Source organism: Dysidea avara, unplaced genomic scaffold (assembly GCF_963678975.1).
Source record: "Dysidea avara unplaced genomic scaffold, odDysAvar1.4 SCAFFOLD_4_1, whole genome shotgun sequence".
Taxonomy (NCBI): Eukaryota; Metazoa; Porifera; class Demospongiae; order Dictyoceratida; family Dysideidae; genus Dysidea; species Dysidea avara.
This window is the reverse complement of record NW_027078057.1, coordinates 1-26,041: the sequence shown is the minus strand read 5'-3', so window position 1 is coordinate 26,041 and position 26,041 is coordinate 1. Positions and strand designations below refer to the sequence as shown.

Sequence of the window (26,041 nt, the reverse complement as noted above, 5' to 3'; positions counted from 1 at the left end):
TCATTGTATTGCATATTAGTTGTTGATAGTATGAGCCACAAAAAAAGGCTAGTATGCATATATAGTGTAGAGATGGTGCATAATTGTTGTATTACACTGTCTGCTAAATCCCAGTTGAATGTTATCAACCAATCTTTCTTGCTGCTTGGTAAAGGGTTTAGGGAAAGTAGTTGACTATAAATCATTGGACACCAGTGTGATTAATCCGAGCCAACCATACCCCACATTGATGAAGATGATTTAGGTATTATAAGGGAGTACCACAACAAGATGTTGGTGGACACTGGACACACATAGTAGCTACCTGTCTGACAATAAACTTTTGAAATTGTAATGTAGTTAATGATGTACCATAACAAAGTAAATTAATAGACCATGCAATGGCAAACAATGAATATTGCAATATGCTGTCAACATACCACACTAACTTGTGTGTTATTAGACACTGTGGGAGGCACACCACATTATTATGGGTGGGAGAGTGTTACATGTCATGGATCAGGTATTAGTTGCTGCAGCACTGTAACAAGCTATTTTATAGCTATGGTGTGTTGCATAATTGACATCATTAGTATAGCTAGTCTTGGTGAATTATAATTAGTATCTAATAGACAGAGACACAATGGTCTATTGAGATAGTTAGCTACGTAGCTAACCAGTTGAACTTATGACAGAACTAGCCAGCAGATGATGTTGTTGATGGGTATAGGATGGTGGAAAGGGTGTGAATGAGGTAATTAGACCACTTTAGCCACATGTTAGCTGTGGCATGTGGGGTTGTAATAACAATCCCAGCCTTCTAACTGGTGTAAGTATAGAGAGAATTAAGACTTGCAAAAAAATATTTACGCATGCGACTAGGCTGATGACAGTAAAAAGCACAGTAGCTACAGGTAGCTATGGCAAGGAATAAAATTATGTATAGCTATATCTAAGGATATATAGCTACATAACTACAGCACAAGTTCGCTAGACCTATTCACTGTACAGCTACATTTTATAGAACATCTCACAAAGCGTATAGACCTGCAGTTACAATGGTTGGGAAACCTTAAACCAATTGTAATGTCAAGTCCTTTGAATACCTAACGTGATTACCGCACATTATAAATTTAATTAAGTCAGCAGTAACGTAAAATGATATCGATCGGTGATTGTTAGTTTCGTTGATCAGTTGGACCACCCGGTACACCTTCGGAATTCGTGATCAGGTCAGTGAAATAGCAATGTTGTACCATTGATAGCTAGTTTCTCATTGTGTGTTCGTGTAGCGAGTCGTGTAGTGGAATATAGTTACAAGGGCTGCTATACTATAGTTAGGGTCCGCAATGCGAAAAATCGACATCCTCCAATCAACTACCTAACTATTGTCATGTGCTAGGCTAAGTGTAACTTGAATAACACCAGCGTGGCAGCCAAGTTTATTACTTTCTTCTGGTAGAAAACGATACAAATGTCTTAAAATCACGTGATTTTTCGCTGCAGCGGTTCGTAGGGTTCTTCGTATGCCACGATATTCACTCTCAACATTGTTCAAGTAGTCTATCATCAACTCAAAGTATTGGTGGTTTGATTTTATCGGTCATTTTCTGGTGGCAGCACGATCTGTGCAGCTTTTTGACGACAGACAAAATATTTCTTCCTCTGGAGCGCAGGACAAGCAGAGCAACAACTGCGCCGTGGGTCAGCAATGACCAGTACTAGGTAAAGTACCTGCATGCGGAGTATGGTTATAATTGAAGCTTGTTAGCCATCTGGCTAAGCCATCTATATGCTGAAATTCGGCCAAAATGACGCGATTTTTGCGAACAAATACCAGAATGGTTGATACATCAGTGAGACAGTCTCCAACAGCAAGGATACGAAGCTTATAAACACCTAACAATACGGCTATCTCGCCCAGTAAACGCATAGAGCAGTCCAATGCATGAAATAGGCACTCACGTGATTGATATTCAAATCTCCGAAAATACAACTATAATCTATTCCAATGACCTTAAAATCACTAGTAATCAAGTGACAATCAGTTTGTGTACGTTAGATTCAGCATCTCGACTAGCCCAGCAGTTTAAGACTTTTCCTATGATACCATCATAGTACAAAACACACCTGCACTGGCCCAGACCACGTCTGAGTGAACAATTAACACAAATATTTACAAAAGGAGCACATTGCATGGTTCCTATTCAGAAATGAAAGCGATTTCATGGGTATTTCCGCAATTTGAATTTCAATCACGTGAGTGCCTATTTCATGCACAGGATTGCTCTATGCGTTTACTGGGCGAGATAGCCGTTTTGTTAGGTGTTTATAAGCTTCGTATCCTTGCTGTTGGAGACTGTCTCACTGATGTATCAACCATTCTGGTATTTGTTTGCAAAAATCGCGTCATTTTGGCCGAATTTCAGCATATAGATGGCTCAGCCAGATGGCTAACAAGCTTCAATTATAACCATACTCCGCATGCCGGTACTTTACCTAGTACTGGTCATTGCTGACCCACGGCGCAGTTGCTGCTCTGCTTGTCCTGTGCTCCAGAGGAAGAAACATTTTGTCTGTCGTCAAAAAGCTGCACAGATCGTGCTGCCACCAGAAACTGACCAATAAAATCAAACCACCAATACTTTGAGTTGATGATAGACTACTTGAACAATGTTGAGAGTGAATATCGTGGCATACGAAGAACCCTACGAACCGCTGCAGCGAAAAATCACGTGATTTTAAGACATTTGTATCGTTTTCTACCAGAAGAAAGTGACAAACTTGGCTGCCACGCTGGTGTTATTCAAGTTACACTTAGCCTACCACATGACAATAGTTAGGTAGTTGATTGGAGGATATCGATTTTTCGCGTTGCGGACCCTACTATAGTACTCATGACACTCAAGTGTTCTCGTGCATCTGATACACGCACCATACGAAAAGCCACATCCCATAATATTATCACAATCTATCTAGCTAGCTATAGTGGAAGAATTTAAGAATGTAGCAGTGACAGACCGGCTCTACCGGTGTCGTGGTTCATGTATGGCCCTGTCATTGTGGTCGGCTCGTATCTTGTAGTTAAGTTGAACGATTTTCTTAATAATGAACTGAGGGTAGAAGTCTTAACAAAACGCTCTTCGGTGTTATATCGTTGTCAGGCGCCGCTTTGCGCTAATCTATTGCAACTGCCATGCCCATGCGACCAGATTTTACAAAACCGATCCAATTTTCCCACATCAGACAAAATCAACAAACACCACCAGTGGATAGCCACACTATCGTACTTTTTTTTCTTGAATGATACAAAATACTGTATATAATTGTACCACACACAAGTACAGTAAACAAAACTTAAAGCTCAAGCAGTAAATCAGTTCATTAAACGTGACTCCACCCTAACCAGATCCATTGGAGGCGGAGTTCTGTCAAAGTGACCGGATGATGACCAAGCACCACGGATACAGGCAATAGCAGAGCACAGCAAAGAAAAAGAAAGATAGCAATAGAGGGTAACCGAGTAACTATCCCCCCACTTATTGGACAAAAGGGAAGCCAGACATTTGTAGAAGATAGTGGCTTCATGAGCCAGACCTCCAGTAGCAAGGGAGAGAATGAGGCGTGTTCAACTTCTTGGATATGTTGGCCATAAGCACACCATTTGATGTTCTCATGATTTTTATAGGCAGCAGACACACTATTGTACTACTAGTTTTGACACTCAGTACTACTCGAGGCTGGTTTTAACAAACATCAATTCTGGGTGGTGTAGAGATCTTGAATAGCAGTAGCTATCTGGCCTTGTAAAGGGTCTGGCTTGGCAAGAATCAGTGGTTTACTGGTGGATGGCCTGAGAATGTTGGCCAGACATTTTTCCTGTTGATTTTGCTGCATATCAGCCACTAAAGAGCCACCACAGCCCTGTAATCTCGTGTCTGGACTCCAACTGTGGTCTGCCTCCATTTTGAATGTGGGATTTGGGTTGTTTTTCCAAATCCAGTCACATTATGTTTTATTAAGGCTTTACAGCACAATTGTTATATTTTAGTAAATGATACAGGGAGATGGTTGTGGTTCCCAAGGCAAATATTTACAGTAAGCATGTCCCAATGAATACAGTATGTTGTTACTTCTGAAGATACTTCAATAATGTTAGAGGTCACAATAGGCTTGAATAGTTTGCAAACAGTAGCTACATTTAGGAGACATTGGTCTATGGTTGAATATGATCTATCAGAGAAGACTGGAGAGTAGCTACTGTAAAGTACGTATATATTATGTTGTTTATAATTTTCATGAATGCTTGAAATCTCATACAATCTACTACAGTACTTATTATGGCCCAGGCATTTATTTTTCAAACGGCTTTTCACTCCAGCTACTAATTGACATTATCGATAATTAAATTAACGAGAGTTAATTATCTATGATAGCACCATGGCAACTATACAAGGTGGACATTTATAATAACAGTGAGAGTAAACTTCATATCCTAGTGTTTGTACTCTCCTTGACGTTTCCTCTTTCACAATTCTAGTATAAATAGCTTATTATTAGACAAATATCCCTCTAGAGACCTGTAAGGAAGCTAACGGTAAGCCATAGAAGACCATAAAAGCAATTTCCACTTTAGTAACACCGCACACAATTATTAGAAATTATGATTGCCCTATAGGCGTTCTTGTTTGAGAAATGATACTTATTTGAAATCAGGAATTTAATATTCCCAGCAATTAAGTTTACACAGTATAATTATTATAGTGAGGTTGTTATTAGACTGACTGCTTAATTAGGGTATCTTGAACTTAAAGCTTTTTAAAATACATATAGTATACTGCCTAGGAAATTTTAAACACTACAAATTGAATGTAAGATTGATTTTAACTGCTACTATTTGCAATATCGCTGTATGACTGTTCTATTAGGGTATCGTGATCTTGGTATAAAAGTCACAGTGCTCTATAAGTACCTCTTATAAGTAATGGTTTGCTCACCCTGGAACTATACTCATGTAATTATGGATCTTGTGGAACTTGCTGACTAATGGATGATATTAATTACTGAGGCTTCCTTTGTCTTCAAGTATACAGGGAAGATTTACTGTTGTATGTTCTTTTATTATAATGTAGCTATGCCCCCAACAAAGTGGGACCCAGAGCAAAATGTCCCAGTTGCCCACCCACCCCCCATCTTGGCAGTCCTTCACAATACTTTTGGGTAAGCCCATGTGTACTGGTTATCCAGCTAGCCAGCACTTGACAGCCATAACTAACAGTGGGGACAAAAGTATTTTATCCATCCTCCAAGCTAAGAATCAAACAAATTACTTTATCTGTTGCATTAAAGGAAGCTATGTGTACTGAAGAAGAGCTTAAACAATCTTGTCTAACTATATTATATGTATGCATGTTCATTATAAATTAAAACATGATAGGCTGAATGTATTTGTTACTGTGATATGATATTGAAGAACTGTACACAGAATCTTTGAAATATGATATTTACGTATTTAAATCTAAACAGTAATACTTGATAAGATACTGAAGAACAGTATACTTTGTCTTTTAAATTAAAATTGATATGTGCAACAGTTCTTCAATTGTCTATATAGTAACCATTGTTAACAGTATATCCCACTAGGTGACTTCTTCATAAATTCAGCTGGGAATTACTGTACCGGGAGGAACATTTGGCTAATAATTGTGTTACAATTATTACACTGCTGATTCAGCTTTACAGTATTTTGATCAGTAAGCTTTTAATATAATAACATAATTATCCTAAATGATTTTCATAAATAGAGTTTTTAATTAGCTACAGAGTGTTGTTACTTTAAGAATATTTCATTACATTATTGTGAGCGGATCTGCAAAAACCAACATAATACCGCTTTTTAAAATTCCTGTTTATTACATATTTATAATCTACTTAGCCAAGTGTACCCTCTGACAAAGTTTGGCCTCATATGCCAATAACTTTTGGAGTTACAGCCCTGCAAAGTAGCAACAACAGAAAAATCGATTTGTACAGCAAGTATAGGGAAAATAAATCACAGGCACTTACTAAAACAGTCGAAACGTAAGAACAGATCGACGTACGAAGCTGAAATTTTCACCTTTGTGTTTGCCATTATTAGGGGAATTATTACTGGGTAAGTTTGCCCTATTATCATCTTTCTTCACTGCATACAATGGTGAGGTTCATAAAGAAAAATCGATCGCATATGAACACTTTGACATGATGTTAACAAATGCTCATAACTTCCATATCCTTGAGTCTACTGCAACGAAACAAAGATTTTCCTACTCCTCTTTGAGTAGGCAAATAGGCTGATATCCAAGTGTTTATTGTTAGTCCCTTCCTTCACTACAAAAGAGTTGTTCAAAAAATTTACGGAATTTTTTTAATAATATGCAAATATGTCACCCATTTGTATTCAGTGCTTTATACTGTAAATTTAGGCTTGCGCTGTTGTGTCGCAATTTTGCAGATCCATTCACAATATATTATGATCATACCCCAAAAGTAATATTATAAAACCAGTTATCCCAACATTATGACCATACGTATGTTTGTGTTCTTATTGCTAGAGTATATGTAATGTTTTACAGACATTGTGATGATATTTATATTAGTGCTGGTCTGTTGTGTCACCTTATCTGGTAAGTTGAGGTTTGTACATACTAAGAACAGAATTTGCTAAGTGTGTAATTTACATTCCACCCTCACATATTTTAAACCTCACAGTATTTTAGTGGCACTTGTATGCAAACTAACTAGTTTGTCTGTGTACACATACATAAAATAAACAAAATTAACCAGCAATGAAAATGAATTTTGGTTATTGTATTTCTTGCCGTAATACATTGTCCATGAGACATGCATCATGCAGTATGGTAGTACTATATAGTAGGGATCATAAAGGTTTGCACTTTCCAACAATAAATATATTGACCAGAAAAAGCCTTCATAATCCCTTCATGGTGGGTTGCTGTATTTGGCAGATCATGGATCGACGGATTACAGATTGACGGATCACATGATGAACATATTCCACTGCTCATTGGAGATGTTTATAAGTATTGTGTCAGTGTTATATTAAATATACTTGTGATATAATAATTTCATCGCTAAAATGCCCACACATCGTTCCTGGATTTAGCTAGCCACGTGACCACTGTAACAATTGAAGGTAAAGCCACCGACATCACATTATTACATTTATATATAGATTAGGTCTGCTACCTTTGATCAAATTGAAGTATTAAAGCCTAAGCCAATCAGTATTTTATATTTTGTCATTTAGTCTGGAAAGTGAGTCTAATTACAGCCAGCCCATGCCACAGCTGTAATCCTACGATCATTCTATAATTTAAGCTTACTTTCTTTTCTCATGGGAGGAGAGTGTTCCCTGGCCACCACACCGTTCACTTTCCTGTTCAAAATCTTTTGCTTCAATAAAGAAGATCATCAATAGCTAATCACCTTGCAAAAATAGCTTACTACGAAGTCGATAAAATCCATAGTCTCCTTAAACATCTGCCTATCCATGGCTAACGATGTACACATGCAGCACCAGATAATGGACTATATATGTAGTGTCGCAATTGCTTATGCTATGATCGGCAACAGCCATAGCTAAATTCGTAAATCTGGAATGGTGCGTGGGCATTTTAGTGATGAAGTGAAGTGTGCAGCTTTTTGTCATCATTAGTAAATAATTATTTTACCAAGTATACTCTAACAATGACACAATACTTATAAACATCTCCAATGAGCAGTGGAATATGATCATCACGTGATCTGTCGATCTGTAATCCGTCGATCTGTAATCCATCGATCCATGATCCACCAAAGACAGCAACCTCCTTATGGTGCCTTGGCAGTGTTGTCTATGTATGACTAAGCTAAAAAGTGGTATCAGTGTGACCTGAAATTCTTCAAATATGTTGTGGAATTTTAAAGTATATGGTGGAATTTTCTTCTTACTGACTAACCAACTGATGTAGTTATTTATTGTTTATATGTGATTAACATTTGTTTAATGGAATATTGTAGGTGGACATAGTTGTGTTGATAATCCTGAAGTTAACCAGCGAGGAACTGATAAAATTAATAGTGGTAGACAAGTGATTGTTCCCAATGCTAGGATTAATTGTACTGGTAGAATAGCTGGTATTACAGTCAGTATGGATTTTGTTGGTGTTTTCACAAATGATTTTCCAATGATCCAACTATGGCGTCCATCATCACCAGGGTCAAGTGTGTATAACAACATTTCTCAAGTGGAACTTTCAATGGGAATATCAGTAGGTCTTCCAGCTTACTTTTATATCAATGTTTCAACTAATGTTTCAATGGACTTTCAATCTGATGATGTAATTGGATATTATCAGCCACCCCAACCTCGTCGTGTGATATGGAACATTCAGACTAGTGGATACACTTCATACAGTAACAATGTTAACAGTCCTAGTACTACAATTGATATTAATAATGTGGATAATGTGGAAACCAACAGACAGCCACTAATTGAACTACAATTTGGTAAGTACATTACAATAAAAGCAACAAGTAATTCTATTAATCCAACCTTTGACAAAACAATTATGATACTTATGCGAATTTTCTACCATAGGTACCTTAATGGACAATATCCGCTATGACGTTTTCTGACATCACAAAACAAAATGGCTGTGCTAGTGTGGGGACTTTGTACAGGAAGGTATTGGGCGAGATAGTGTTTCCTTATGATAGCATTCGCAAATTCGAAAAAGGGCGAAGGTGAGGCATATAGTACAAAATGCAATACGAATAAGCCTGGTTGTGTCCGAATTTAAAATTTTCGGTCTGCTTTCCTGGAGTGCATTTTGCATCATCACGGTACGTGTAGTGCTTCTTACCTTTGTTATCTCTTGGTTCCAAGTATAGAAAACTACACACAACATTCATTTCGAATACTGCATGCTAAAGTCTCTGAAGCCCCCACACTAACACGGCCATTTTATCAATTATGACATCAAATTTTGTCATTGTGGGTATCGTCTATACAAGTAAGTACATACATGCTTGATGATTAAAACAGCGGTGTAGGAAGATATTTAACTTATAGGTGCTGTACTACTACTAAGATTAACTTGTTTTTTATCTCAAAAGAATTTCTAGTCACATTAAATATGGTACTGAAGGATGGGAATCAGCAACTCTGTGTAGGATATAGACAATAATTATAACTGAAATTTCTGCTTATAGTAATGCTATTCTTAACTTACTGCTTTATTAGACTACCTCGATCGGATTTGTATTAATGCACTTGTACTGCACCTTTGTTAAAGACTATGGACTATGGTTGAAGCCAGATCAAGGTAGATGGAATCACTGACAAGTTAGAAAAGGAAGGATGAATGATTTTTGATTCTTTTTAGAAATATTTATGTGGCACCCATGCTTCCTACACTTCTGTAAAAGAATTTTGCAATTGTAGCTTAACACTGTTTATAATGCAGATATTCGATGTGACAACCTATCAACACCATCCAATGGAGAGATAACATCATGTAGTTCTGGTAGAGAGGGAGTGGGTTATGAGGGAGACACTTGTAATTTCACATGTAACACTGGTTATGAGCTAACTGGTAGTGACACTAGGACCTGTCAGAGTGATGGGAGCTGGAGTGGTAGTGATGATGTGTGCAGAAGAGGTAAGCAAGGACATGGGTTCACACTGCAAATGAAACGTGTTACATAGTTCACTGTCCATCACTGACAAGTCCTAATGGAACATACAGGTGTAATTTAGGAAGTGATGGAGTAACCTCTTATGACGATATATGTCGTATTGTATGTAACACTGGTTATGAGCTAATTGGTGGTGACACTAGGACCTGTAAGAGTGATGGGAGTTGGAGTGGTAGTAATGATGTGTGTAGAAGAGGTATTATGTGTTTTAAAAATTGAATACTCTTTGTGATTCTTTTTGCATAGTTCCTTGTCCATCACTTGCTGATTCTAATAATGGAACGATCAATTGTTCACTGGGAGATGATGGAGTTCCTTCCTATGAAGACACTTGTAATTTCACATGCAACACTGGTTATGAGCTAACTGGTAGCGACACTAGGACCTGTCAGAGTGATGGAAGTTGGAGTGGCACTATTAATACTTGTAGTAGAGGTACAGCTACAACTATTAAAGTAATGTCATAGTATATGAATTTGTGGTTAATTAGTTCCCTGTCCATCACTTACTGATCCTAATAATGGGATAATCACTTGTTCACTGGGAGATGATGGAGTTCCTTCCTATGAAGATACTTGTAATTTCACATGTAATACTGGTTATGAGCTAGCTGGTAGTGACACTAGGACCTGCCAGAGTGATGGGAGCTGGAGTGGTAGTGATGATGTGTGTAGAAGAGGTAAATACGTTGAAATGGTGGAGGGATTTTCCTCTACATTAACCATTAATTTTAGGCTTTTATAAAGCTGTTTCATTGTATGCTGTATGGTTGTGCTTTTATTCTACAGCTAATCTGTTTCATATGTAGAAAAATTTTTATTCACAAAAAAACTAAGTAATCACAATGCATTATCATCATAATTAACATGACAATGTTGTGATATTGAAGACATTATGATTTATTGTTTTCCAAAAAGTGTAGGTGTGTGCGTGCGTGCATGCGTGTGTGTGTTGGGCAGCATAGCCAAATGGCTAGAACATCAGCCTGGTAATTGTAACGTTCCCGGTTCAATCCTTGGTTAAGCCAAGTTAGTGTGTTGTTGTTGTTTCCTTGAGCAAGAAACTTTACTCACATTGCTCCATTCTGTGGCCTTGTGTCAACTGGGAAAGCAGCCCACTCAGCTGTTACATCAATTGGTACCTGGTATTAACTGGGGACGTAAATGCCAATTGTCCATGTCTCACACAGGGGGAAGGTCCTTCAGGTACCCACCTGTGGGACATGGTATAGCCTCCTGCAGGTTACTAATCCTGCCCCAGGAAGGTTTGCCTGCACTGACTCCCATCACCTGAAGGTGTCCCAGTGCTGATTCACTGCATGGGTAGGTATGACCAGCTAGCATGGCAGCTGAAGGCTTTTTGTCTGTCTGTGTGTTTGTGTGTTGTCTCACTTAGCAGTGTTGGAGTCGTTGTGGTTTGGAATCCGTGACCTCTCTCCATGAGACCTGGACAGTCCTCTTGCGATTACTAACCCTGCTCCAGATGGATTTACCTGCACAAGGCTCAAGGTGCACAGGCATCCCAGTGCTGGTAGACTGGTAGTCAATAGCTATATTTTTTGTATTTCTCACAGCTACCATGGACTATGCTTTTGGCTTTGCTTGTGTGTGTGTGTGTGTGTGTGTGTGTGTGTGTGTGTGTGTGTGTGTGTGTGTGTGTGTGTGTGTGTGTGTGTGTGTGTGTGTGTGTGTGTATTTGCCTATCTATGTTTGTCTGTATGCATCCATGTGAGCAAAACAGTTCAATGTGTAAAAGCAGCCAGTATGTGAGAAATAAAGACTGAATGAAGTCTGTAATAAATTTCCACTCAGGAAACTTTTGTTCAGAAGTCATTTCTTCTTTTAAGTTGAAATATGGCTGTAGCAATTCTCTACACGGTTTCTGAATGGCCTTCCTGTCAGGTTTTAAGGGTATTTAGCAACAAAAAAACAAGGAGCAAGCCTTCTAGGTTACCAAGAATAATGTATTAAAGTTAGAAATAAAGAACAGCAGTATATTATTTCATATGATTATGTTTCTGATTGCAAAACTGCACTTTGTAGTGTACTTTGAGCTCTCTGACACCAGGTTCTACTGTAGTCCTTGACTACATCTTCAAACAATGGCAAATCATTTGGTTTCAAACTTCATTACAACACCTCCACCACTAGCAAAGAAAAAAATTTATTTTGTTGACTATGCTACCACTCATAAATATGAATTTGTCTGTTCAAATAATAAAGAAGAAAGTTAGGTTAGAGCACTTTACTCATCAGGTCAGGACACATGATAGTAAATAAATACTTACGTAGGTTAAAAGGAAGAAAATCCATCCTTCCTGGAGGAGGATGAGTGTGGTGCCTGACTAGACATCAATTCAAATCCTGGGGTAGAAGGCATTTTTTCCATTTTCCTCCCATTTTCTGTTTCACCTTATTGTTAGCTACTGTCGGTCAAATTATGTTTAAGGCTCTAGTTCCTGTTTGTTATATTAGGTAGGCCAAAGGCTGCATATGCAGCACATGTTGCTGTCAAACCTTCAAGAAACATGATTTTCACACAACAGCTGAGTAGAAATAGGGCATTTTTATGCAAAATCCCTCAGGATGGGACATCATCCAAACCAAATTTGAGCTAAAGTGGTCCAGCCATCTATGATATACACTTCTTCTTATTGTGCGATAGTGCATTTATCTTTTAAGTTGTGAACAGATTGGTAAATGTTATGAGCGATTTTCAAAGTGATTTTTTGTCATGCAAACCCAGTATGCAGATTGACTAACCATTATATATAGCACAAACCTTTTGTGATTTGAAAGCACTGAGACGATTAACTAAGGGATATAAAGCAAAAACCAAGCAATGTGAAACAAGCGCAATTAAGATACTCTAATAGAACAAACACCAAGAAGTAAAAAAACCTGTGCAAAAGATGGATGTGATATCAAAGATGGCAGCCAATAAATGGCTACAATAATGTTATACTGTCCCTTAATTTGTGACGTTACAAATTAGTTGGCATAATATCATTGTAGTTATTTCCTGGCTGCCACCTTTGATACCTTATCTTTTTCATACTAGCCTATTTTTGGAAGGCCTCTCCCTTATTCACAGCTTGGATTAGATATCATTTCTTTTTGTATTTGTATATGCTGGCTTTTGTTTATAAACAGAAGAACCAGACTTTAAGAGACATTTGTACAAAATTAATTGCTAGCAATAAAACAATTAAAAAAATTCTTCTGCGCATAATTTGTGGCTTAAAGTAGTTAAGTTATGCTTCCTTAGCTGTAAATAACAATGTAATTAATGTAATTACAAAATGATTAATAAATTATGAAATACAGTGAAGTTACAAATTGGATTGCTGTATGTATATGTGCAAAAACCCGACATAACCATGTGTTTCTCAAATACCAATTTATTAAATATTTACAATCTACTCAACCAAGTGTATGCTTTGGTAAAATTTCAGCCTCATATGCCAATATCTTTGTGAATTCTGTATAGCTGAAATTTTTGGTGGGAGAAAATTTTGGCGAATTTGGCGAGTATGCATGGATTCACCAAAATTTTACTTGCCATTTTTCTAAACACTGAAAGTGTAGTAAACGCTGTTCATCAGTGAGTGAATATTGTTACAGCAGTGAGTGGTTAGTCTTCCGCAAGTATCCCATTGAATACTTTAGACTAATAGCTCAGGAATATGGGCAATTCAGCTCGCCAGAGTGATTCAGCTCAGTGCCCATGCACATGCCTTGCCTTGCTTGCCACGCACGTTCCAGTCTTGATTACTGACTTAGCAAGCTAGTGCATGTTGTTCTCAAGCTAGCTATTTGCATAAGAGCGCGTCAATTTATATGAGAGGCATTGAACTGTAGTACTTCATCTGTAGACATCACAGAGTCATTGCCAAAGCTGTCAGATTAAAATTGCATGGGCAAAGTAATGTCATGCATTCGCCAAAATATTATTCGCCAACTTTTGCCAATGATCAATTTGCCAAAATTTTCTCCCACCAATATTTTCTGCTATATGGTAATCAATAATCAATTTGTACAGAAGTATTCAGAAAATAAATTACAGGTGCTTACTAAAACAGCTGTAACTTATGAGCACAATAATGTACAGAGTTGCAATTTGCACCATCGTGCCCACCATGAATAGGGTAATTGATTACTGGGTAAGTTTGTCCTTCACTACATACAAGTACAGAAAATCAATTGTGTACTATCGTTTTGATATGATGAAAACAAACACCCATAACTTGCATACTCTTAGGTCTATTGCAATGAAATAAAGATTTTTGAACTTCTCTTGAGTAGGCAAACATGATGATATCCAGGTTTTTGTTGTTAGGCCATTTCTTCACAAAGAACAAAGCATTTAAGAAAATTACAGAATTTTTAAAATAATACACAAGTATTTCACCCATTTGTATTCAATGCTTTATAGGATTGCACAATTGTGTCAGATCTGGTCACATTTATTACATAACAGATACTACTTAACTAAAATATGTTACCCACTGAGCAAAAATCAGCTATTTTTGCACATTACTCACATTCCTTTTTATTGCTTCTCTGTTATCTATAGTAACAAAGGAGTGGACAGCCAAACAGGGGCGTTTCTAGGAAATTTGCTGACTAGTTTCCAACTCAAAGGCAGAAAAGTCCATCAGTGGCAGGATCCATTTTAGTTATAGCTTTTTAGATAAATACACCCTTTATAATTGTTTCACAGCTCTAAGTCTATAAAGAAAGATTTGATGTAGTCTCACATGGCCAGACCCTGCTCTTTGCATAGCACTTATCGATTGATAATTATAAGCACCTAGCCTCTCACAGCTAGGCGTTTATAATTATCAATCGATAAGCACCATACCGAAGTAGGGTCTGGCCACATGAGACTAGATTTAATGTGTTATGAAAGAGATACCTTATATAGACTAAACAATTCGAAGGTAAAATTTTCACTGATTTCACGGTTTTGGGAGTTACCAGCGAAAATTTTATAAAACATTTTAGGAGTGTTTGCAAATCTGCAAAAAATTATGTTTAGCAACATTGCTCAACCTCAAAAAATCCCCCCTCAAAATATTTAGTCTATACAGTAATAGCTTATTCAATAATTATTTTTAGAGGCACTTAACACATGGATAATTTTGTGCTGGAGAGAAGCACTTTATGTAGTGTGATCACTAGAAGTTACTATATTTTAGTAATAACCTCATTATAGACTTAAACATCTTAGGCCTTTATAAGGCCTTCTGGTATACAGGCTCTGCCTTTACCAAGTACTTTAATCATAATAAATTTTGCTTATTGTTTTAATTATTTTTTTCATTTAAAAAAACTGACTTTTTTCCGGAAACCAGTGAAACCCCCTTAGAATCGTCCGAAGTTTCAGCCTTTTGTGAGGAATATAGTCTTGGAGTTGTAGCGCTAGATAGTTGAAACAGTAATAAATTCGATTTTTACAGCAACAATATGGCAAATTAATTATAGGCACTTATTTAATGAATCATAACTCAGGACTAAAACAAACTACAAAGATGGAGTTTGACTCAGTCTGTTCATGCACATTGATTAAAGTATAGTGTTTTCCTGTGTGTCTCTGTGCCAACAAAGAAGTAGACCATTCCAGCAATAAAATGACAATGGTAAACTTTATTTCTACCGCATTGTAAATAAGCGCCGTAACTCACATACCATATGCTGTACAAATACGAAACAAAAAATTCTTACTCCCAATGAACAGGAGAATCTGATGGTGTATAGGTTTTATTGATTTGAGCTTCAAAGTAATTACATCGTGAGTAAATTTTTTATATATAGCACACGTATTTTTACTTCAATACATTTTTATAGCAAAATAGAATTTTGCAAAAACAGCCAATTTTCGCTCAGTGAGTCACATATTTTAGTTTAATAACTAATGTGATTGATTAAAACTTGGTGCAAATAGTTTTTTTAAAAGCATCACTACATCAACTTGTTAACCTCTGTGTTGCTGCAAAGCTAGTTAAAACATAGAGAAGATTTTATATGGTGCTTTTATGATATACACACTATATATTGGTTACATAGATTATGATCACTAAAACTTGTCTAGTCGATAAATAAGTTGCTGCACAATGAGTGGTGTATAGCTGCACATTGAGGCAACCAATGCATGCAGTTGCATTAATAAAAACAAATTAATGAAGAACTTTTTAAGATTGAGAAACTCTAGTAGAGCATTCAGAAAATTAATAGAGTAGTCTGTTGTTATCTGGTCATTCAGTCACAACATTAACAGTGTGAAGTTCATTGTCTATACCTACAGTTCAATGTCCTCCGCTAACAAATGGAACTCTTCAGTGTACAAATGGAACTACTACTGGTGTGTTTGAGGACACTTGTACATTTTCCTGCAACGGAGGTTATGAATTACAAGGATCTAATAGTGGGACTTGTTTAGCTGATCAAAGTTGGAGTGAAGGAGATCCAATATGTGTAGTATTAAATTGTTCCACATCACCACCTGTTGATAACTCACAATTGCAGTTACCATGTGACACAAAGTACCAGTCAACATGTGTAGCATCATGTGATGAAGGCTACACTAGGAATAATGTGACCAGTGTCACTTACTTGTGTAATGTAACAAGTGACCCTACCATGGTTGACTGGGTACCAATAGGTGGAGTAGATGTGATGTGTGAGAGAGGTTAGTTCAAGGTTTACTATATTTTAGATGTACATTTATATGTATATCCTGTTATTTACACAGTTCAGTGTCCTCCACTACCAAATGGAACACTTCAGTGTCCAAATGGAACTACTACTGGTTTGTTTGAGGACGGTTGTACATTTTCCTGCAATGGAGGTTATGAATTGCAAGGATCTAATAGTGGGACTTGTTTAGTTAACCAAAGTTGGAGTGGAGGACTACCATCTTGTGTTCCACTTAACTGTACCACATCAACACTACTAGATGGTATCATACCATCACCATCATGTAGTCTAGTGTATCAGTCACAATGTACACTATCATGTGATGAAGGTTTTACTGGAGATGATGTCACTTACTTGTGTAATATAACAAGTGACCCTACCATGGTTGACTGGGTACCAATAGGTGGAGTAGATGTGATGTGTGGGAGAGGTTAGTTCAAAGTTTGCTATTATTATTTTAAATATACATTGATATTTACACAGTTCAATGTCCTCCACTAACAAATGGAGCACTTCAGTGTCCAAATGAAACTACTACTGGTGTGTTTGAGGACACTTGTACATTTTCCTGCAATGGAGGTTATGAATTACAAGGATCTAATAGTGGGACTTGTTTAGCTGATCAACGTTGGAGTGGAGGAGATCCAATATGTGTAGTATTAAATTGTTCCACATCACCACCTCTTGATAACTCGCAACTACAGTTACCATGTGACACACAGTACCAGTCAACATGTACTACTGTCTGTGTTGATGGCTACACTGGAGGAGGAGGATCCTACACATGTGATGTGACTGATGTGGGTAATACGGTAGAATGGAGTGGTACTACATCTTGTCAGAGAGGTATGAACACACCATTTCGCCTTTTGATAGCTAATCTTTATTCCTATATATAGTGAATTGTTCATCACTTACTGATCCTAATAATGGAATGATGACTTGTTCACTGGGAGATGATGGAGTTCCCTCCTATGAAGACACTTGTAATTTCACATGTAACGCTGGTTATGAGCTAACTGGTAGTGACACTAGGACCTGTCAGAGTGACGGGAGCTGGAGTGGTAAGGATGATGTGTGTAGAAGAGGTATGTTTTATACATTCAATGTAGATTATATATGTATGTATGTATGTATGTATGTATGTATGTATGTATGTATGTATGCATGTATGTATGTACGTATGTATGTGTGTATGTATGTATGTATGTATGTATGTATGTATGTATGTATGTATGTATGTATGTATGTATGTATGTATGTATGTATGTATGTATGTATGTATGTATGTATGTATGTATGTACGTACGTACGTACGTATGTATGTAATAGTTGTAACACGGGCATGAGGGCTTTGTCTGATATGCATGCCCAATTTCCCGAGGGCTGCAGGCCCGAGGGTAGAGGGCATACATATCAGGCAAAGCCCATGTTACAGCTAATATGTAACACCGAGGTAACACTTATTAGGCTGATAGCCTGTACAGGGTGATCAATCGCCCAAACCAATAGCCACTGGATATATTATATATGCATGCCTAAAATTTTCCATTATGGGTCAGCAGCTAGTACGTTTTGTTTACGTTCGGTTACGATGAATGGACATATGTTAGAAATATCACGGAGAATTTCGGTTAAGTAAGTTTAATGTTTTAATCAGTGCTATTGAATTGTTCATAGAAAAATTATGAAGTTAACCAAAGGCCTAGATAGGTAAGTTTACTTGTAGAGTGGTTACTCCGTGCAGAGTGGTAGCTTCATGATGGGGGTGTCCATATTTTAAAACATGCAGAAACAATTGGTGAATAAGCTATAGCACTCGTTCTCACCTTAGCCCAACATTTTTCGACTCATAGGATGGCGAGGATAACAAAATACTCTCCGTCTAAGTGGTTTTCATGGCGGAATCTAAGTCGGGCATCCTAATCACGTGAGTATTTATCGATCCCCACAATCAATTTTGGCATCAACTCCTATATAATCACTGCCCAGTTGTAGCCCGGCTACATATGAAATGTAGCCGGGGTGGCTCATTTGATCTGAGGTGTGAAAGTGTTACATATATATAATACTTATAACATGGGCATGAGGGCTTTGCAGCCCTCTTGCATACATATCAGGAAAGCCAGAATGTACCGTGTTACAGCTAATATGTAACACTTACCAGGCTGATTGCCTGTACAGGGTGATTATTCACCCAAGCCAATACGAGTGCAGCCACTGGATGTATTATATATGCATACCTAAGATTTTCGATTATGGGTCAGCAGCTAGTACGTTCCAGTTACGTTTGGTAACGATGAACAGACATATCCTAGAAATATCATGGAGAATTTCAGTTACACGAGTTTAATGTTTTAATCAGTGCTGTTGAATTGTTTATGGAAAAGTACAGAGATCACTAAAGGCCTAGCTAGATAGGTAAGCTTGCTTGTAGACTGGTTACTCCATGCAAAGTGGTAACTTTGTGATGGGGGTATGTCCATATTCGAAAACGTGTGGAAACAATTGGTGAATAAGCTATAGCACTAGTTCTCACCTTAGCCCAACATTTTTCAACTCGTAGGATGGCGAGGATAACAAAATGCTCTCTGTATGAGTCGTTTTCATGGCAAACCAAGTCGTGCATCCTAATCATGTGGGTATTAATCAATCCCCACAATTGATTTTGGCCTGAACGTCTATATAATCACTGCCCATTTGTAGCCCAGCTACTTTTCGTATGTAGCCCAGCTAGCTGGGCTACATACATACAAAATGTAACACGGGCGGCTCCTTTGATCTGATGTGTGAAAGTGTTACGTATATATATATATCAAGACACACAGTAGTGTCTCTTGTAGCCTAAGAAGCCTGCATGCAACACCATGAGTATATATATATTGATAGGAAGAAATAAAACGTGATTTTCATGCATATTTAGCTCCATGATCTCTTATCTGATTGAAACCAAATTTGGTATAGAAGTGCCCATTTGATAGGGGAGTCTACATACTAAATTTGAAGAAACTTTCCCCAGCCAAGGGCATCAGAGTAGGTGCAACCAGTGAGGCCAGAGCCTCACCACTTTTTGTCTGGAATAAAAATAAAAAGTTGCAAACTTGATGAAGCTAAACCTAAAAGTAGCAAACATGCAATACTTAGTATATATTTAACGGCAACAACTGACAACTGTAGCAGTGCATTTTTGATCATTTAATTAAACCTCTCACTGCTACACCCACCATATGGCAGTTTTGATATATAAATTCCTGTGGCATCACATTCTAACTTTAGTCAAGCTTTTTAGTAGCCCCTGCACTTATCCTGTAGTGGGCACATGCTTAAGTGAACAGGAACAGGGATAACCAGTTTCTCGCACACTATTGCGCAGTTAGATGATGCAATCACGTACTTTCAGAATGTCGATAACAAGCATTGTAGATGTTTCTTCAAAGTGATAATGGCACTACTAATAAAGAGAAACAGTAAGGAGAGGGAATATATAGGTTGGAGTGGCATGTTGCTACTTTTGTACATATCGGAAACAGTGACCTCGTGCCTGTATGTGCATGCGCACTTGCTCAAATGCTGGAAAACCAGACTTAAAGGTAATCACTTCAACTGTAAACAGGTTAGCGATGTTTATTGTATTATTATAAACAATGCTAGCCTGTAAAGTTGTGAAATTTCACGTTCGGTTTCACTTAGATCAATTTTTGCACTTCAAAGTTTTATAAAAGCTTTTTGGTAGCTCTTGTGTAAACAGCAACTTGATAATCAAATTCCTTGTTCTATAGTGAGTAATTTAATATATAGTTTTATAGGATTATATGGTATGGTGTGTAAGTTACAGCAGTTTGGAAGCAGTAGATTGGAGCTACAAATTTGGCAGTGAGGAGGTTAAAAGAAAACAAAGGAGTAACAAAAAAAAATCCAACAAGTGTAAAATCATGGGGCTGAGATACTACAAAAGAACAATCACTATGGGGTTAATTACAATATACACAAAAATGTGTTGAAAAGTACTAATTGGGATTTGAACCAGGGACATCTACATCTAACATCCAGATCATTTATGTACTACAATACAATGTACTTATATTTGTATTAATGCTATTAGATGGTAACTCAGATGGTAAATCAGGATCTCTTAGTGGTGGTGTTATTATTGGTGCAGCAGTTGGAGGAGCCTTATTAATCATTGCCATTGTTGCAGTAATACTAGTAGTGGTGTTTTGTGTAAGACAATCGCAGTTAAAGGAAGCATATCTCATTAACTCAAGTAGAGTGCCACCTGAAGGTACAGTATGTTATTATTATTATGATCTTTAGAAAGTTGGCTTTCCCAAGCTGCTGTGAACAAAATATTTGTGTACTTTCCAATTTGTTGTCATAGATAACTGTAGTGTTTATATGGAGTATCTATGTGTAAAGTTGTGCATTGTATACTGTGAGAATTTGTGATAATGATTGTGCCTTATTACAAGCCGTGACTTCCTGAATTTGGTATACAAGCTCCATGCAAGTATATTAAAATAATTATGTGACCCGCTGAGTGAAAACTTAACTTGTTTGCATTTTCCTTGAACTATGTTTTATGACTTTTTTGTTGTCTAGATGGAAAAGCCAATGGGCTGTTAAAGTTACAGCTTTATGGTAAGTGCTGTCGGAGATATAGTGACAGACAACAAGAAGAGCAAACAGTCCATTTGTACAGTACTCATACAGGGAAAAATTATGGGCATTTGTTTAAATTAAGTGATCATAGGTCTCAAGTGCAACAGGCAACAGAGTTGGGACTTGTGTAATTCTGTTCACTGTGAATTGGGGCATTCATCAATAGTTTTTGTCCTAAATACACCCATGCTATTGAAGGCTGTTCAAGCTTAGAAACAGTGACAATAAAGTTACGTTGTAAAACACATGTAACTTGTGTTTGCTTTATGGTACAGAAACATAACAAAGATATTCTTACTATCCATGCAGAAGCAAATCCACTGGTGTATTAGATATTTCAATTAAAGTCTTCCTTCACTGTTTACTGAAGTGATTAAAAGACACGTAAAATTATTTATGTAGCACGTTTTTTACTTAATGTATTTCAATTGCATTTATCTCAAATACAGAATTATGCAAACAAGTCAGGTTTTCACTCGGCGGGTCACATATAACTGCCCAATAGAGAAATAGATTTTTGAATGATGTTGGTTGTTATGCTTCTTGTTAATCAGTGTTAGATACAAAGAAGTCTAAAGGCTCAGATACTCAAAATGGTGTTACTGGCACAATTGACACCAGGATATACTATGAACTAACACCACCTCCTGCTATGGTAAAGTGTTAACCTGTTTATGTGTATACTGCAGATAATATGTAGCTGTGGTTGCTATAATGTTCAGCAAATGCATTTTGTGATACTATAAAAGATGAAGAAATACCTGCTATTGATTGTGTAGTAATCATCAAGTATATAACCATGCAGAAAATACATACAGTCATCCATGTCATGTTGTTAGTATAGTGACTACACACATGTACACACATTTTCACACCACAATGGGTAAGCATAGAACGTGCAAAGGTGGCAGGGCTACTAAGGGCTTGCATGTGTATTAGTAAGCCCATAGTGTTTAACCCTTAAATCCGCATAGAACGTTTTGGGAATGTGTGTTCACACAATATGGATGGAAGCATTAAACAGGGTAAATTAATTTTTATAGCCTAAAGCTACACATTGATCAAAGTTACCCATTGATCGAAAGTCTGTTAACTGGGCTACTTGGAGAAGGTTCAATGAATACTGTAACTACAAAGTGAATGGAACTTGTTGCGAGGTGATAAGAGCAACCACCATCGCGTTATAGATCATTTTATTTTATAAGGGTATGTACAGGATTTGGGTGTTTCCTTACCGAAAAGGTATTTACATGGCTAGTTTTGGTCTCATTGCTTAGCAAACCCCTAGGTATCATTTTAATCCTTGTTACATCACAAGTAAAATGATGCAAATTGTGTAGCTATAGGATAGACTCTTTGAAAGTTATGGTGCATTGTGCAAGGTACATGTATATTTATCGAGTTTAAAATCCAGTTTTCTGGACTATGCGAGTTTAAGGGTTAAATGGATTTTTGAATGAATGATCTTGCTTAATTAATATTGTTATTCTCTTGGCTGTTCTCAAAACACTATTCCCTGGCCTAACCTCCTTTACCTGGATTCTACTTCAAACATGCTTTAATTATCAACTCTTGCCTCGGCTTATTCAGGTACAAGCCACAGCTCTTGTTTGAGAGTGACAATAATCCAAGGCTGTGATATGAATTATTATCAAGCCATAGCTATTAACCAGTAAATATGATAGTGTTTGTTTACATCCATCACTAATAACCATATTACTGTTGGTGTAACCAGATAATTCTGAATCAAAGGCAATATAATAATTGTAGTAATATGTACTTGTTTGATGACATAAAGGCATGGCCTCTCCCTAAACAAAAGACTTAGCATGTATACAGAAACCAGTTCCAAGTGTCAATCCCATTAACTTAATAAAGCCCATGAAATGATTTATGTAAAATTACACACTGACACACAGTACTTTACAGAATTAAAAAGTGTAACCAAATTAATTTCATTAGCTTATTAAGCAAACCTAATCCATCCCTTCTGGAGAAGACTGAGTGTGGCACTAGACTAGACATTGGGCGGTGTGTAGTCTCCAAATTTATTTAATTACTTCAATGGAGTAGTCATGCACTTTATTTGTGGTAGATATGTAATCATATCCATAAATGGATATCTAGCACAATTAAATTTTATTCTCATCATATACAGCCAGACTATGAGAATGTTGGTTCACCTAAATGTGACATTATGGACACATCATTAACCAATGTGGAGGGAATGTATGAAACAGCTGCACAGTATCAGTCACTGATGTCAGAATATGAAACATCTAATCATTCTTTATCTGATTCACTAGAAAGAGAGAAACAGATATACAACACTCCTTTTAAAGATGAAAAGGACTATGGACCTGACTATGAAGACCCACCTTCAAATGTTCACAAGATATATCAAGAATTTGAAGGGGAAAAGTTTCATAAAATCCATCGACATGACATCAGGTTTGTGTGCCACATATATTAAAGGCAATTAATTTAACAAGTACAAGTAAAAATTAGGACTAGAGTAGGGACAATGTAGCACCCCAATAAAATGTAAGTTGGATGTGTATAATGTTCCGTAAAACAATAAGAAGCAAATATCCTTACTGTGCTGTGAAAATTCTATAATTGAAATGCACAGTAGGGTTTATTCACTTCTTATTTACAGTCATTGAGCATTACGCATTCAGTTTGTTTCAGTACTTTTTATTTGAGTGCTACTTAAATACTGTTTTTGTAAATTCATGACCACTATCTAATACCCTCACATATAATCATATTCATGAGTGAGCTAGGTCATGATTTACAGCAATCATGAATCTAATAATCCAATTATACACAGGCCTGTACACTTACATTCCAGCTGCACCTACTATTGATACAGACCCGGCTCTGGCGGCTATGCCAGACTAATTCACTTACCTGTACATTTGAGGCCATTGTACATACACTTTGCATGTATCATGTATTCACAAGCAGTCCATTTCATGGTGGCAGGCGACATCTCGTCTACAACGGAGAGCAACTCACTGGCTGAACTTCAAGAACACATGTATTCCAATATGTTGAGGCAGTCAGTAGAAAATTCCCTTGAATATTTTTTTATGTATCAATTTGACAGACATTTCAGGTTGATCTGAAGGCATTTTTGGGCTTGATTTTTACCCACCAATACTGTCATGTCATCATGAGGAGAAATTGAGGAAGGTTTTTGGGTGATATTTTATCATGGGTCATGCCCAAACCTTTGTCGTCCCTACCATACAGTACTATTGTACTGTATGATAATAAAGTAAGGATCCGGTGGTAAAAAGTAGTGAATAGTAAAAGAAATGATAGTATTATGACATAGCTATGTGAGAAAATCACTATGTTGGCATGTTATCATCATATGTTTAATGCCATAGTATGGATTTACCCACATAGCTATGCTGTAATACCATTACTGATTATTCACATTATATTATTAACTTTTTGTTATCATACAGTACGATAGTAACTGTATATTAGGGATCCACAAGGTTTGGGATTTCTTGCCCAATAAATATCACCCTAAAACCAGCTAATATTAACTTTCTGACAGATTAGCAGTATTGGTTAGGCATAGCCAAGCTCAAAAATGTCTTCAGATCAACGCTAGAACATTCCGCCAAGTTGCTATGAAATTTTAAAAAATTCGTATTTAACAGAATTTTCTACTGACTGACTGACTGACTGACTTACTAACTAATGCCTTCAGACAAGCGTAACTCGATAACGGCTAAGGCTACAGGCCTGATTTCTTCACTGTTCAACGTCGCTTCGGCCCGAGACGTGCCTTTTCGCCAACCGCAGCAGCTACAATGCATGTGTCATGGTGCTACCTTTGTCCTCCTAAAAGATCCTTTGTACCCATTTCCTTACTCCAGTACTACGTGGGTGACGATTTGCGGTACGCGAACTGGCTTCAGTGCGAGCGTTATGGCTTCAGTGCAAGACTTAAAATTACTCAGGCGTTTCTTGCACTACTCTTTGCTTGAAATGTTATGTAGGTGTTTAACATACCATTAGCCTCGTTGGTAGCTGAAAACAGAGTGCATTCGCCTTACACTAATCATAGATATCAGAGGCGCGTACAAGGTACTTACGCGCCTCTAAAAATATCTTTGAACTAATCGACTGCTGAAGCACGCGTTTTGACAAGCTTTTCCACTATTGAACTAAAATGTTAGAATACACGAGTAACACGTGCAATCTATAAGCACGCGCGTCTAGATCTAGAGTGGAGTGTCAGGCCGACTCTTGACATTATTAGTCGCGTGAGTGATACCGTATAGCGGAAAATTTTGGCGGGAGAAAATTTTGGCAAATTGATCATTGACAGAAATTGGCGAATAATACTTTGGTAGGGTCCGCAATGCGAAAAATCGATATCCTCCAATCAACTACCTAACTATTGTCATGTGTTAGGCTAAGTGTAACTTGAATAACACCAGCGTGGCAGCCAAGTTTGTTACTTTCTTCTGGTAGAAAACGATACAAATGTCTTAAAATCACGTGATTTTTCGCTGCAGCGGTTCGTAGGGTTCTTCGTATGCCACGATATTCACTCTCAACATTGTTCAAGTAGTCTATCATCAACTCAAAGTATTGGTGGTTTGATTTTATTGGTCATTTTCTGGTGGCAGCACGATCTGTGCAGCTTTTTGACGACAGACAAAATGTTTCTTCCTCTGGAGCGCAGGAAAAGCAGAGCAGCAACTGCGCCGTAGGTCAGCAATGACCAGTACTAGGTAAAGTACCTGCATGCGGAGTATGGTTATAATTGAAGCTTGTTAGCCATCTGGCTGAGCCATCTATATGCTGAAATTCGGCCAAAATGACGCGATTTTTGCAAACAAATACCAGAATGGTTGATACATCAGTGAGACAGTCTCCAACAGCAAGGATACGAAGCTTATAAACACCTAACAATACGGCTATCTCGCCCAGTA

General features: G+C 37.3%; 1 protein-coding gene across 1 annotated transcript; it reads left to right on the top strand.

Annotated features, from left to right (window-relative positions):
* Nucleotides 1-1,118: 1,118 nt before the first annotated feature.
* Nucleotides 1,119-23,528, top strand: LOC136246166 (P-selectin-like; the record flags this gene model as incomplete). The annotated part of the gene is given in 15 exon segments (XM_066037615.1): nt 1,119-1,211; nt 5,623-5,732; nt 6,594-6,644; nt 8,041-8,529; nt 9,489-9,683; nt 9,731-9,916; nt 9,967-10,155; nt 10,211-10,399; nt 16,027-16,410; nt 16,474-16,848; nt 16,902-17,264; nt 17,318-17,506; nt 20,521-20,700; nt 21,632-21,732; nt 23,236-23,528. Coding segments are annotated over 13 exon segments (3,176 nt in total), but the record flags the coding sequence as incomplete, so codon positions are not given.
* Between the last annotated feature and the right edge of the window lie 2,513 nt (nt 23,529-26,041).